Source organism: Pseudorasbora parva, chromosome 11 (genome assembly GCF_024679245.1).
Source record: "Pseudorasbora parva isolate DD20220531a chromosome 11, ASM2467924v1, whole genome shotgun sequence".
In the NCBI taxonomy this organism is placed as follows: domain Eukaryota; kingdom Metazoa; phylum Chordata; class Actinopteri; order Cypriniformes; family Gobionidae; genus Pseudorasbora; species Pseudorasbora parva.
In genome coordinates this window covers 4,979,643-4,996,352 of record NC_090182.1, presented here as the reverse complement: position 1 = coordinate 4,996,352, position 16,710 = coordinate 4,979,643, and the positions used below count along the sequence as shown (strand labels likewise).

At 39.6% G+C, this 16,710-nt stretch overlaps 1 protein-coding gene across 2 annotated transcripts in view; it reads left to right on the top strand.

The window, feature by feature from the left end:
- Positions 1-16,710, top strand: part of thoc2 (THO complex 2) — a 145,591-nt gene that overhangs the window by 69,382 nt on the left and 59,499 nt on the right. For both annotated transcript variants that reach the window (XM_067456848.1, XM_067456846.1), the window contains exons 17-21: positions 4,317-4,410; positions 4,796-4,876; positions 5,130-5,226; positions 9,155-9,272; positions 15,945-16,124. In XM_067456848.1, the coding sequence (XP_067312949.1) occupies positions 4,317-4,410; positions 4,796-4,876; positions 5,130-5,226; positions 9,155-9,272; positions 15,945-16,124 (570 nt within the window). The remainder of the gene's footprint in view (positions 1-4,316; positions 4,411-4,795; positions 4,877-5,129; positions 5,227-9,154; positions 9,273-15,944; positions 16,125-16,710) is intronic.

The window sequence follows — 16,710 nt, the reverse complement described above, 5'->3', positions numbered from 1 at the left end:
ATCAGAATGAAAGCATTGAACTCGAGGCTAAAATTAGGCTATATTAGTCGGGAGGCTAAAGGTAATCGCATGCAATCTCCAATCTAATGTAAGGAATTTATGACGGGGCCGGTCACGGCTGACAGATCTTCATGTGTGCCAGAAAGTTTTCATCAGGATGCTCCTTTCTGCCGGGTTAGTTCTGAAGAAGTCTTGTTCTGCTGTCGCTGTTCATGCTGTGCACGTCTTCAGCGATGAGAGACTCGACGAGTTCGGCGCTCGTATACCCGAGAAGAAAAGAGTTTGGAAGTGGCTGACGTTGGCAAGCTTTTGAGTTCATTAGCATTTCTGAAAGAATTCAGAAGATTCAGTGGTGAAATAAAAGATCAGCTCTGACGAAGGCTGTTATTCAAGCACTGGTGGAGGACTGTGCTTTTCTTATGCCTTTCCTCAATTTATGAATGCCTCGAGAGAGACCACTGACTGATGCTGCTGCTGCCACTGAACTGACAAACACTTGCCACAGTTGAACAATCACAATGGATTGAATAAATCAATGTCCACATGCTTAGGAAACATAATTAGTGGTGTGTGCAAAGACAGGCATCACTTATGTTAAGACATTGACCGATATATTTTTGTTTTTGCAACTGATAGAGATTATCGATGTCTGATAAGTGCTATTCAAAACAATTACAGATTTTTCTTTAATGCGTAAGTTCTGTGAAAAAAGCAGTTTTTTCTACATTTTTATGTATTTATTAGTTGTGGATCAGATATTTAAAAATCTGTATCAGAAGGAATATCAGAGGAATATCAGTAAAACCGATTATCGGTTGACCTATTATACGGTTTCTCATGTTTAAGGGCAGTTATAAAAAAATAAAAAATAAAACAAACACCCTAGCGACCCAAGTGACACAAGAAAGATGTATTTTACACCACAAAAAATCACCTAAAATAAAGCCAAATCTGCTAGGGTTGGGTATCGATACAGATACCGATTCGATTTCAATTCATGAGATCTCAATTCAATCCGATTTTTGATTCAGTGAATTCAATGATTCAATTTTCACTGGCCCCACCACAAAATAATACATACAATAGTTATTGTTTTTGACCCATGTATCCTTGTATTGTAATAATAAAGGTTATGACACCAAAACTTTAGATGCCACTAAAATTGAGCAATTCTCGACTCCAAAGATTACTAAAGATCATTAAAACGGATCAAACTACAAGCATTAGAACATAAATAAATACAATTGAACAAAGATACAAATTTAAACAGCTTATCAGTTTTTTCAGGCAGGTCTGACAGTAGTTTTTAAATGTGAAGCCGCCTTTCCACTGCACACGACATTCGGACACGACTGTCAGAGTTTGCCCCCGAGTGGCAGTCGCACGGAAATGTTATTATGATCGTACACGGCAACATGGGAGAGATCTTGCGGTCTCAGATACCCCCATTCTGTATGATACTTCTCTAGAATCATATCGCAACCTTCTCATATACGGTAGACAAAAACATGACGACACACTGCGTCTTTTAAGTGTTTTTTTTATTATTCTCTGATCTGTTCATTCTTCCAACAGCCATAGGACCGGACCAGCCGCCTCAAACTAGTAAACTAGATCACAAGTTAAACTACTAAGGTGAACTGTGATTCACTCTCACAGACACACACACGAGCGGCGCAGCGATCGTTACACAAGAGCCACACAGCAGCCGCTGACCTATCTAATATCAGCACTAAATAACACTGTTTACTCTTATTCACACATTGAATATAATGATGGTGTGTGTGTTTTAATTACCGGCTGACCCCGACCCATTCGGCAGATTTATTTAGAAAAATATTTAAAGGGGGGGTAAAACACTCAGTTTCAGTCAATCTCATGTCAATCTTGAGTACCTATAGAGTAGTATTGCATCCTTCATATCTCCGAAAAGTCTTTAGTTTTATCATATTTATAAAAGAAATATAGGCTGTACCGAGTCTTTCCGGAAAAAACCGAGCGCCTGGAGGCGTATCGTGTGGGCGGAGCTAAAGAATGACAAGAGCGCAAAGCGATGACGTCCTCAAGCGTGGAGAAACCCATCTATCTCAGCTAATACAGATAATGATCCACAATCAAATCTGAGGGAGAAATAAACTGAACAGGAGAAACGGCAACAGCAGGACGTCCGTCTCTGTGGTATGTAAGTTACTGTATTTAATGGCCTCTCCACATTTCTGTGTCTTTACTCGCAGAGTATGAGGACATGATTCGGTTTATGGACTATTGTATGCGACTAGACCTTAGAAGTAGCAAGCAAAACGGTTTTGCACGTCAGAATACTGTAACGTTATACAGAGAACAGCAATGGAGTAACCGTTAGCGCATTTGAATGAGGAAGCACGCGATCGTGTCGTTTACTGATGTTTACTCACGCGACGGTAGCCAATAGCAGAGACATTTGAAGCAGTTTAACTCACCGTCGAAGCTTTATCGCTGGGACCGCTCTGTCAAAAACACACTTCTTTGGTATGATTTGGTAAAGTCCTGTGACAGCAGTGGCGTGTAAATCCATTTTGAGACGCGACTGAAGCGATGTTGTCAAGCTTCCCGTCATTTCTGCGTTCAAATCGGTTCAAATGCAGCGCTGCCTTCCCAGAATGCTGTGCTGAAGCGTTGAAGACGCTCGACGTCACCCATAGGAATAAAGTGGAGCGCGGCGCCGTTCACGGACGACTGGATCTGCAGCTGAGAGACTGTTTACAGCGTGCTCTAGTCACGCGCGCGCGCACCCTACCGCGAGAAGAGCCCGTACGGCCCATACAAGGACCTTCCGCTCTTATTAACGTCAAATAGACCCATACTCGAAAAAAACTCGCCGAAACTTGTGAGAAACCGGAAGGAGTATTTTTGACACAGAAATACTCCATCAAATGTCCAACATTAGTTTTTGAAACTTTGTCTATGTTTAGGATGGGAATCCAAGTCTTTAACAGTGTAAAGCTCAGTATGCATGAAACAGCATTTCACCCCCCCTTTAATTTAATATTCATCTATTATGCATTTTTAAAAAGGTTGTAAAACAAAATAAAACCTGATAAACAAAAAGAATAATAATTCTTGCGCGCGCACTGATTTGATTGGACAACTTTGGAATACATCACATCCGGTCGGCGTGTCGCATACGGTGTAGTCGCTCAAGCATTTGCATATGGTCGGCACCCCACGCAATCCCTGTACGGCTCTCCATTGGAAATGAATGACTTCCGGTCCGACGGCGGTCGTTTGTCGTGTGCAGTTGGAAGGTGGCTTAATACATCAAATATAAAACAACTCCGTATATAATAATTGTACAAATTAAATAAATGTTAATCCTTTTTAAAGTTACAAAGGTTTTCAGTCAAGAGAGTGATTTTCTTTGTCTGATTAACATTAAAAACACAGGAATATTACGCTGCAGATTCAGATCTGATACAGACTATGAAAGACATGTATAGCTGCAAAATCCAGTCTATTGCAAATGGATAAAATCATGTCCTGCTTACGTTGTTTACGCTCTTTCCCTGCCAAAAGTTTACACTATTTCTGAGAGAGCCTTCCACAGCAAACACAGAATTTTCCGTGTTTTTTACAGTACAGTAAGGGCCGCTATTACGCGTCCTCTGAAAGAGTACAGGATCTCCTGATCAAAACACAGGCGAAGATGATTCAGAAACAAGCAATATCGCATATAAGCAGATGCATATGTAAAATAACGTGATCATCAACATTAAACACATGAATCAAGAAGTTAACTGAATGAAATGTCGCCCCAGGACGAGCTTGTTTTTTCTTTTGATATATTGCATGTTCAAATATTCATGCAACTAAATATTCTGGGGGCCAGTACATTTTTGTCAAAAGTTATCAAAAATGCTGATGGTGCCTGAAAACTTTAAAAAACACTGGCGGAGAAAGAGTTAAAGAAAGTTTATTTTTAGCAGTGCCTCTGATTTCAGTTTGAAATTTGAGCAACACTTCAGAGCGGATTGAAATTATTCATTAATGTAACGCAGCTTTGACTTAAGAATTGGTTATTGATGTGAGGGAGTTAAAACTAAATTTCACACCAGCCTGTTTAATTTTAAGAGTGGAAAATGGTTTTTCATCACACAAAAAAATCTCATAATTGGACCTCAGGAGAGTGTAAATAAAAATGCAGGTTTAAAAAGAAAAGGGTGGTGGGAGTGACGGGAGTGTATTTGAATATTTTTTTACATTTTTTTAAGAGTGAATCAGGACTGTGAAGACCTCCATTGTTAGGCTAATGAATGTTATGTTGCTCTCTTTTCTTTCAGATTCTGTCTCAGATCCAGTGGTACGATAACCTGATAACTCCAGTGGTGGACTCTCTCAAATACCTCACCTCGCTCAACTACGACGTGCTGGCCTGTATCCTTTCAGAAGGCTGTAATAATTTAACTCCTACTGTATAATAATCCTCCCCTTCCGCTAATAACAGCTCTCCCAGGAACTTGCTGATCTCCTCGAATCTCCCGTAATTTGTGCGTGATTAAAATAGCTTGTAATCGCTCACCTTGACTTCATCATCATCACCGACGCTGACAGCTTTCAGTGTTTAAAATGAGGAGGGGGAAGCATTCCTGCAGTTTGGAGAGCAGTGGAGGAAAATAGACTGTTAATTTTCGTTTGTACATGCTAAAACGATGAGGGACTGTATGAGTAATAGACTGAACAGTGTCTGCCGTGTATAGCGAATGTGTTATCTTATAAAGAGTGAGATGTGGTGCGTTTGAGCCCTTGACCGTGTGGGCAGATTGCATTATTGAAGCTTTAGCCAACCCAGAGAAAGAGAAGATGAAACATGATGACACGACCATTTCATCATGGCTGCAAAGTGAGTGCCACATTTCCTCCTTTCCTCTAAAAGGCTTCTTCGATGTGCCGAGATGCTGAATAAATTGAACTTCCATCTGACATTTTTAATGGACGTTAAATGTCATTTCTTTAAATGGTTTGGCCCTGCTGTTAGAGTGTCCGGAAACCAATTTGGAGCACAAATGCGTGACATTCTTGACTCGCCCTCTTACAGATTCTAATGCTTATTCTTATGATAATATTTTGCTTTTGTCATCGCGTCTTTCCCCTAGGTCTCGCTAGTCTTTGTGGAGCGGTTTTTAGGAAATATCCCATTGAGTTAGCTGGTCTTCTGCAGTATGTGACCAACCAGCTGAAAGCAGGCAAGAGGTATGTAGGGTTACGTTAAAGATGATCTTTTTTTTAATCCTTTTTTTGGATCCTAAAATGTTGCCTACCGGACAAATGAGCTGCTCTGTGTATAAACCCATGGGCTTCGTCACATAAACGCAGTTACAACATGTCAGACTGTCCCACTTCGCTTTTACTTCAAATAATATTTCATCATTTAGTAATAGGCCAATTAATCATGACAATAAGCAGTACATTTCAAATGTCTCATTAGGCTGTTTTTTACAAATATTTGTGATGTGAAATATATAATTTGCTAAAAGATGCCCTCGGGTATACCGCAATATATTGCATATTTTGCATCCAAAATACTTGTGAAAATCAAAAATAAGGATGAATGATATTTGAGGCAACACGTCTTACTCTTACCTGTAGTAATAATTTAATATGCAAGGAAACCTGGGCCCTCATTTATCAACCGTGTGTAGAAAAGGGTCTATTTTGTCCTACGAATGAAATTGAGAATGTGCTTAAGTACAAGAAAATCTGTATTTAGCAAACGTGGGCGCATAGTTCTTACGCACTTGAGTAAGCAATCATTGCTTCATACTCTAGAATCAATTATACTCTAGAATGCAAGTGTAAACACCCAAAGGTTTCCAATTCTTTAAATTGTTTAACCATTAAGAGTAATTTTTCAGCTTTTTTAGTGTAGTTTACAGATGCACTCACCTACAGAACAAAATTTTCAAATATAGCTATTCAAGTCATCTGGTGAAAATGCATGTATTTTTTTTCTTTCATATGTCATTATATATAGCATAAAATCAAAATGTTTTTTTTTTTCCAATATCATGCAGCCGTATTACCCATTCTGCTATTTATTTATATAAAAATTTCTATCTTTGCACTTCCCAAGTTTGCCATTTTAGCAAAATATTCATAGCCCCTCTATATGAGATTTATTTGTAGGATTGCATATGTAGAATTCAGAAACCCTTGTTATTAGCGACACCGGTGGCCATTAAGTGTTCTCCACGATGCTGTGAGTGGCGTTTAGATTAATATGTAAATATGTGCTGTGCTTTCCTCTCAATAGAGACAAAGCGACACGTGTCATAATCTTAAAGCCACGCCCACCGGGGGGGAAAACAAACCAACCATCTCCATTGACTTTCTATTGCGTGAGGCTGCCTCCTTGTCATTTCAGACTTATTACAAAAAACGAACAATGTCTAAAAGCTGATATGTGACACGGTGTACAGAAAACAAGCTAAAAACCCAGGAACAAAAACCCATACATTTTTATAAGCTGTTAACCCAAAAAACGAGCATTTAAATACATAAAAGTGCATACAAGCAATAGACACAGAGTGCGACATGCGAGATTACACTGAGAACTACACCCACTGAAGGGGAAAGTAATCAGCGTCAGTGATATATAAATATATAAAATATATATATAAATATATAAAACTGACATTTGGATATTTGAAAACATGTTTACTGCACACATTTGACCTATTCTCAGGTCAATTTCTCCCAAAATTGACCTATTCTTCCGGCTGAAGCCTCACGTCTCCTTAAACGCTCATTTTTTGTGGTCGACAGCTTATAAAAACTTAGTTCTGTGTTTTTTAGCTTGTTTGCTGCACACCTTGTCACATATCAGCTTTTAGACATTGTTCTGTTTTTTGTTATAAGTGACAAAAGACGAGGCGACCGCTTCACGCAATAGAAAGTCAATGGAGAGCGTTGGATTGTTTTCATGTGGGCGTGGCCTAAATACGCTGTCTCTATAACAAAATAAACACACAACAAAAATGAGAAAACAGCAGTTCAGAAAGCATCTGATCATAGCGATGTGCACCAGCTCTGCAATTCACCCGCATGTCGACAGATGCGCTCATTAAAATTACACTGTTATGATAAGTTTGATAAAGTATATTTTAGACTATATAGATTTGACAGTGTGAGACTACAGTTTGATTTAATCCCTATTCTTTACATTGCACATTACAGTACAGAATGGCTCTGTCGGCATTATCCTGACACGTGTCATTAAACAAAGGAGAGGCTTAACGGTCACATCCTTTGGATTTTCCCAGAAAAAACGTCCTTCACATAAAAATCAGTCTATGGGCTTTCATAGACAACCTAGGAAGTTGGGGAAGGTCTTACAAGAAGTTTACGTCAATTTAGTTTCTTTTTAATAATTCTAGGTTGAATAATCTAAAACACTAGTAATATGAGGACCTCTGTAATATGGCCTGTGTTCGTTTTGTAGACAAGTTAGTACTTTTTATAATGCTGATTTTCTTAACCCATGTGTCCTTAAAGTATAGGAAGACACTCATGACTTTGCAAAAATCTTACAAAGACCTAAAAGTCAATGTGTTTTGACATTTAACTATTTAAGGCGGGCATACACGGTGCGATTTTTGCTGTCGTACGAACTCGCAGACGATTTTTTTTTCTCGGGAGAAATCGCGTGGACATCGTGGATGCTCGTATGGTCGCGGCTCGCACCGTGTGAGAGGAAATACGAGACGAGCCGAGCACGTTAAGAGCACCTCCCGACCTTACGATAATTTTTAAACATGTTTAAAAAGTTCGGGGAGTCGGCCCGATTTTTACCAGCTGTCCCCTATTGCCAAATCATGCACAAGCACGTCACATACGCTCAATCTATAGCCTATGACTAGCTCAGTGGCTGCCACATACTGCGTTCACACACACACACACACACACACACACACACACACACACACACACACACACACACACACACACACACACACACACACACACACTTTCTCTCTCTCCCTCCCTCTGGTTGTTTGGGTTAAAATGAATGGCTGTTCTCTGCTTTTCAACAAATCATTTTCACACCTTTTTTCTTTATTTTTTGTATCTAAAGCCATAGCAGCAACATTGAAAGCTCCGGTGTCTGTGTTACATGAAAACTCGTGTGATCGCGGCCGGCTCGCGGTGCAAACAGTCGTGCCGTGTACCAGCTGATTTGATGCGATGATCAAATTAAATGACTCGTAGCGTCTGCAATATCTCACGACCTTCCGAGTGTCCGAATTCGCACAGTGTACGCCCGCCTTTATTCTAAGTAAGTTTTGTAGCCAGGACAGATTAGTTTTAGTTTTTCCTGATGAATGAAAGCAGCTACGACTATGTGAGTAGCATTTTGCGCACCAATGTTCTTATACGTGTTATCAGATCAATTTAACATGAAGCAGACGCATGAAATGTGCTATGTTTGCATTGCAACACTGGTGCACTCAAGTCCAAATGAACAATATATTTACTCTGCAGCAATTAACAATTAAAATGCTATATTCCCAGGCTGACCTGGCTAATTCCAGTGCCTAGACGAGAGAGCCATAAATTCTGTATATGTTAAAGCAGCAGTGGTAATAAGACGTGGTTCTCCTTCGAGATGCGTGTAGGCAAGCAGTTAAAGCCTCGCTGACTGACAGGAGAATGCATGTAAATGGGCCGTATGGGTTGCATGCATGTTCGAGAGTGGATTTGACTGACATTGATGGCTCCGGTGGGGGTTGATTTCTCATTAAGAGCTGATTTTTCTGAATGTAAAAACAATAAAATCAAGATGTTTCATTAAAATGTGCCAGCGCAGGTCAATTGTTCTAGTTTGACTTAAGCATAGCAAAGTAGTCTTAATTTTAGCTGACGTTGTGACCCAAAAATGGGTCGCAGGTCCGTTTTGACTGCTGCCGCGCTTTATCGACCCAAATAGGCATTAAAACTGCATCTGTGTCTTGGGAACCAATACATTCACACAAGCCCATATTTGAGGATGTTTTCTAACACTAAGAAATATCACCTCTTTAATTAATTTCTTATCCAGCCCCATTAAGGATTCAGAACACCTAAAATGTGGCTTTGGTTTGATCAAGGTCTTCAATTATTCATGTGCTTTGTGTTGTGCCAGTTTTGACCTGCTGATCCTGAAGGAGGTTGTGCAGAAGATGGCAGGAATTGAGATCACAGATGAAATGACCGTGGAGCAGCTGGAGGCCATGACAGGCGGAGAGCAGCTCAAAGCAGAGGTACGCCACACCTTGGAAAGATATTCAGCATTATGTTTAGCAAACGGTGCACATTTACACTCAAGAGACACAGTCTCATGTTCATCTTGAGTACCTATAGAGTAGTATTGAATCCTTCATATCTCCCAAGAGTCTTTAGTTTTATCATATTTATAAAAAGACAGATATTCTCTACCGAGTCTTTCTGAAACAGCAGAGCTCTTGGAAGTGTCTAGTGGGCGGAGCTAAAGAGACACCACACACACACACACACACACACACACACACACACACACACACACACACACACACATAAGACATCAGAGGATTGTCCGTTGATAACTCTCGATTCTCTATACCAAGGTTATTATAGTTTTGCTTTTTGAAATTAGTTTTTATTTTATTATCGTTTTCAATTTTGCTACAAATTTCAGTTTAGTTTTAGTTAGTTTTACAAATGGTTTTGCTAGTTTTAGTTTAGTTTTTATTTTGCAAATACATTTCTATTTAGTTTTATTTATTTAGTTTCAGTTTTAGTTTTAGTAATTATAGTTTAGCAGAGTTACCATAATGAAGCGTAGAGTTTAATCTTACTAAACATCCTTAAGTGAAATAACTTGATAAACGAGCATTATTGTTTATAGCCAGGACGGTCTTACAAAACATGCAGTAAAGTTGGGTCTTCACCTTTGAGCAAAAAAGCTTGAGTCAAACTATGACCTATACAAACAACGATCTGGAGATTACAAATGAAATAAATTATATTTTGATATTAAAAAATTATATTTGATATTATTGACATAGGCTAATACTCAGATGATCTATCTTAAAGAACAAAATAAATGCAACGTAAAATATAAAAGTAAAAATTATAAATTCAAGACAAACTCATTCATAACAAAGATGAAATATTGTTAAACAATTAAAATCTTATTTTAATTTCTTCAGTAGTACAATGTAGGCTAGCAGCGTAAGACCACAGCTAAAGTCATCTGAATACAGCCAACACACACTGTTGTGCTCTGTCTGTGTGTGTGTGTGTGTGTGTGTGTGTGTCTGTGTCTGTGTCTGTGTCTGTGTCTGTGTCTGTGTCTGTGTCTGTGTCTGTGTCTGTGTGTGTGTGTGTGTGTGTGTGTGTGTGTGTGTGTGTGTCTGTGTGTCTGTGTGTCTGTGTGTCTGTGTGTCTGTGTGTCTGTGTGTCTGTGTCTGTGTCTGTGTCTGTGTCTGTGTCTGTGTTTGTGTTTGTGTGTGTTGTGCTATAATTGTAAAGGGGGCCAATGTCCTCACTTATCTAGTAAAATATTATGATAACTGACTAGTGAGGACATTTGACTGGTCCTCACTAGTTAAAAAGGCTTATAAATCGGCCAAAACATGTTTTTATTTAAATCTATTGTTTTGCACGTTCTTGGGATGGGTAGGTTTAGGGATAGGGATTGGGTTAGGGGATATAAAATATCATTAACCTGATAGAAAATCAATGGAAGTCCATGCAATGTCCTCACTTATATAGTGAAACAAACGGTGTGTGTGTATGTGTGTCCTGGTATTCCCTACTTTGTGGGGAAATGTCTCCACACAGATAATAATATTATTCGTAGTAAATGATTATGATAACACCTTTGAGCCTGTCAACATTATGCAAACATGAAATCTCAAACAGTAGGCTAGTACTTGCTACTATAGTTGCTGACTTTTGCGCCTGCGTCTCTCGTCGCGTAAGAAACGGCATTCTTAAACAGTGAGCTTAAGTTAAAAGAAGTTCAACGTGCATCGCATTACCTTGTGTTATTTCCCATTTCACTGCCACGGACACATTGATTCTTTGTGAACTGCCGTTTAGGACTGGCGATGTGTTGCCTGTCTGCACCATAGACCGGTAGGTCTGCACGCGTCCGTCACTCAGATCACTTCACGCGCAGTAGTGCAATATACAGACACTCCCTCAACCGCCACAGTCAGATTTTCCACCGCATTAAAGAGAGCTTATTAATAACGAAAACGAATATTTATTTTTGCTAATTATTATTTTATTTCAGTTAGTTTTTTAGTAAGAGTAGTTAGTTTCGTTTAGTTTTAGTTTTTTATTTATTCAGTTTTTTTTCATTTTATTTCAGTTTACGAAAATGTTTTTTGACCAATAGTTTTAGTCTTAGTTTCAGTTTTCGTTTACGAAAATAACCTTGCTCTATACGTTTGTGTTGTTCACATTATGTGCTCTTGCATGCTAATTGCCAACAAAACACACACAGTTGATGCACTTATACTCCATGTATACTACATGACCGGGAACAAACACGCACACACTTGCAGATCTCCAGAAGCACAAACTGCATCCACTGTTCCCTTATCTCTGGGTTATCTGTGAAGCTGAACAAAGTTATCTTTCCCTCACACCAGAAACACACTTCTTTAGTGACATATTTGATGTTGTGGTCTAAAAACAAAATGGCAGCTCTGCCGACGGCTCCTGTTACTTGACCGAAATTCGTTGATGGACACGCTTTTGCTCTGGTTGATGTACGCATGCACTCATCCGGATGATAAGTGCTAATGCACTTATTCTGCCCTTTATATCTTCATACTGGGCCATACTCTGAAAAAACGTTGAATCCTGAAGGAGTGTATTTGGCACATAAATACTGTCATTCGGCCAAAAAAAACCAAACAAAAAAAATAGATGGCCATGCTTAGCATGAGAATCAACTCTTTAACAGTGTAAATAAGTCAGAATACATAATATAGCATTAGACCCCCCCTTTAAGCCACACTTATGAATGTATGTACATGTCATTGCATTAGATTATGGCTCTGCCAACGTTTCAGCTGTCGAAATTGCAAGAAATGTGCTTGTGCTGTTATTTAAAATTGATTTAAAAAACCACTTGGTTTGGTATTATTTATCTAAGGCAATAGCATTCATACATTTTTAAGTGTTCACATTTTGGGGCTGCTGTACCAAGACTGCTGTTACAGATTCTTTAATCGTAGACCAGGAAAGTGGATAGTAGTGGTTTGACTGCAGTCATTAAGCTTAAACCAGTGAGTTTATAAAGAGCTCTGCTCATGAAGAAAATAAAGGTTGGATGTGTCGACCTGTTTAGGATGCAGATTGCATTGTTTTGTGTACTTTTTAGGGGTGTCCATGGTTAACCGATTAACCGTTAAAAATTGCGTAACCGAGTGAAACATTTTGCTCGGTTAAGTGGCGTCAATGACGTGCTTTGAATTTAGTTGTAATATATTTTTATAGGCACCACTAGAGACTGCCAGAGCGCTCCCAGACATTTGTAATATCCACAAGAAGAAGTCTTGACCAGCTTTCTAACATGAAGCGGGCAAAGAAAAGTACAAGCATGGGAGAACTTTAAAATTGAGAGTGACGGGGCAAAATGCAAGTATTGCAATGCAGTGCTTACCGCATTTTTCAGGCTATAAGTCGCTCCGGAGTATAAGTCGCATCAGTCAAAAAATGCGTCACGAAGAGGAAAATAACATAAGTCGCACTGGACTATAAGTCGCATTAGGGCAGAAGCAGAGCGGGAGCCGCGCGCGCTGTGCATAACGGAGCAGAAGAAAAAAAGTTTGAAGTGAGAAACTTGTGCGGGACTAGAGAAAAGCAGACGTTACTTTAACTGTAATGAAGAAAACAAAAAAGCTAATCGCGGACTGAAAGCAAGATGGCCAGAGCTGAAGGGACGAGTCCACAGATGCTTTAACTCTCTGCCGGGAGAGGCTCAGCCACGCGAGTCAAACGCTGTGGGAATCATTCTCGGCTGCATATTTTACTACATGCCCTAATCATGCAGGCGCCCTCGCGGCCACTTGCATTGCTCGTGAACTGGATCGCATCTCATCCTAATTTAACGAAACTCAGCGTAGGTCTCACAGACATGAAATATAGCTTAAGAAAGTTTGAAATGTCTTTTAACAATTAAAAACTAAAAGAAATAGGCTACTCTCTGATTATGTAATCCATGATGTGCATTTCTCTCTATAGGCGCGTTCACTACGGAGATGGCGGTCATCAAATTAATAAACTAAAAATAATAACCCTGAAGCACACTATGGTTAACCGAGTATTAACCGCTAAGGGCCTCGGTTAACGGTTAATGAAAAACTTGAAAACGTGCAGCCCTACTACTTTTAATTTTTGCAATAAAGCAGTGCTGATCACTAACTGTCCCCAATTGTTAAAGGCATAATCCACCCCAAAATGTTACATTGTCGTCATTTAGCCTCCCCTCATATTGTCCCAAACCTGTATGACTTCCTTTTAAGAAATCAGTTTTTTGGCCAATACAGTGGAAGTCAATGTGACCAACACTGTTTGGTTCCCAAATAAAAAAATTAAAAAAATCATCTTTTGTTTATGACAAGAAAAAGTCAGACAGGTTTGGAATGAGATAAGGGGGAGTAAATGATGATGGAAGTTAAATTTTTTGGGTGATCTTTCTCTTCATTAGTTTGGGCCAAACAGTAATCCCTTTTTAAATTATCTCCTGTAGCTGTATTTCTCTCTCTTGTGTAAATGTAGTTAAAACTCATAAGACTCATGTAGTGAGATATAGCTAGAGTTCATACGGTACCCTATTATTCTTCAAACCAGCACTGCAGGTCAAACATGTACCAGGTCTACGCATCGCAGATGGTGTTTGCTTTAACAGTGCTTCCTTGAAAACACTGAGGCAATTAAAGTGTGGCCACATGAGACAGTAGTGTTCATAATGAATCGACTCAAGAGTTGCCTCTAGAGCGCAACCGATCTAAATGAGAACGAACACATCAGCATAGTGCTGTAATGTATTAAAACAAAACAACAGCAGTACTGAAATGTAAATGAAATGTATAAATTAATCTCTATATGATACATACAGACTTTCTTAAAGCCACAGAAAGACAAATGTTTTGCTGAGCAATGCACATATTCCCGCTTTGGGTGAAGCCGTTATGCACATTCACAATGATTTGGGACAAAAATTATGTATTTTAATGAGAAACTGAGTTGCACCACTGGTCGGCAGGAATTTGAACAGCTTACAGAGTCGTAGTGTTTATACTCAAAACATTGTTCAGATGTTCTGATTTATTCAAATGTTTCTGTCCACTACATGAACTTATCAATTAGATTAGCAATGCCAATAGCTTTAAATATGCACCTTCACTAGCTAATGAATGCATACATGTGACTAGCTGGATATAAACTAATGCAAATAGATGGTAACAATCGTGACATTAAACATTTGGATCAGGTTTGCGTGTGTCACATTGTTTGAGGTACTACTAATGTTATCGTCCTCTCAGCCTCGTGCTGTTCTCCACTAATGCAGCATCTAGTCAACAAATTCATTACTTTATAATGAAATGTGTGCTGTATCCTATATCGCTTCTTTGTCTGTTTTAAATCTGCATCTGAAGTGTCCTGGGGCCTATTGCACAAAACTAGGATAAGGGATTAAGCCAGGATATCTTGGTGATCCCAGCTCAATTTCAAATCTGCTAATATACATTATTTTTCGTTATCGTTCTTGGTATGTGTGTGTGTGTGTCTTCAGGGTACGTTTACACGACAGCACTGTACAAAATTTTGCATACAAGATCACCAAAATATCCCGGTTTAATCCCATATCCTAGTTTTGTACAATAGGCCCCTGCTCTGTGCAGCTTTTAACGGGCTAGGCTAATAGCCTCGGACCTGTATCACTAACCACTCCTCAAGCCCGAGCTGGCCCGCTTTGTACCCAGGTATTTGATGGGACAGAAAACCAAAAATCAAAAGATTTTCCACCAACACTTTTCCACCAACAATGGAAAAGTGACTGGCCCTGGCACGCACTGCATGCTCACTTTGGGCTCAACCCTGGAATAAAGTGATAGTTTTTATTTCGGCTCTAGAATTTTCCGCTGCTCCAGGAATGGATACAACCCGAACAAACGATTGGGTTTTTGCAGATAAACCATTGTTCTATGAAAACTCGATCAGTCGTTTGACCTTCTAGCCTCTGAGGAAACTGAGGCCCAATCCCAGGAGTGAAAATATTCCCCTAAGAAATGGGACACCACTACTACACCATTACACGTCATCATACACAGTTTGTTTATTAGTGACCCGTAACATTTAACCAGCATGAACAGCTATGAAAAGTGCGTAGGCTATATCTTAACAGAAATGAGCATGTTTAACAAATTACTCACCTACCAACGTAGCTTTGCCCTGTATTTGGACTTAATAAAAGGGTGCTTATTATCAATTCAAAAGTGCATGAGCTATCACATTTCTTAAGACAATACAGAATGATACAGAAAAACTGTTAATTTAGTTTATTAAAGGCCCACTTAAATCAAAATGGAAGTTTTTTAGCTTTTAGTATGACAGTGTCAGCCTTAAAGTTATAAACAAGCTGGTGTGTGCCAAAACAATGACACAATTCGCATTTAGCGAATTTGCATTCCTCTACCCCTCCAGCCAAACGAGAATAGACGCTCCTACCCCTTCACATGAACGTGCAAAATGAAAGGGTAGGGGAAAGTGAAGGGCTAAGAGGTAGAAATGGGATTGGGGCTTAGACTTCCTTCTTGGCCCGGTCATGTCTTTTGACCCTTTCGTCCTTCCATCTTGTGCAAATGGACTCTAAATGAAGGGGCGTGATAATGGATTGATGTTTTTGTGTGTGTGTGTGTGTGTGTGTGTAGGGTGGCTACTTTGGGCAGATCAGGAACACTAAGAAGTCGTCTCAGCGCCTGAAGGATGCTCTTCTGGACCACGAGCTGGCGTTACCGCTGTGTCTGCTGATGGCTCAGCAGAGGAACGGTGTGGTCTTCTCTGAGGGCGGAGAGAAGCATCTTAAACTCGTCGGGAAGCTTTACGATCAGGTATGATCTACAGACGAGCAAAACCTTGACTCAGATTCACGCAGTCCCCCTGTAATCTCTAAGAGTATAGCTGCTAATTAAAGATGACATGCAGAGGAATTTGTCATGTAGTAGGGCTGATAATACATTTCTTAAAGGAACTAAGAAATGTAAGAAATGTATTTCAATTAATCACATAATGGCCCTGATATGTCACTAGACATTAAGAAATCATGTTCATTTCAAATACTTATATCACTGACAACAGTAGTCCGGCCAGGATATTGTCATTTTAAAAGTTGTTGCAGCCACAGATATGTATATGTAGATACCTCATTTGCGACTGTTTCTATTGGCCGTCAGGCATTTTAGAACGGTTACATCCGGTCGCGAACGCACTTTGTGACCATTCAAATGTCAGACTGCATGCGCAAGCTATGGTTGACAGGCAGAAGCAGTGCATATGGAGAGCGGGACCCCCGTCCGTTGTGCATTCTGGCAGCGCTTGTCTCGCTGATCACTCACACCTGAACCGTATAATACAAATACAGACTATAATATCGTCCATTCTGTCACATTTGCCGGTGTTCTCCTCTGAGATGTGCTT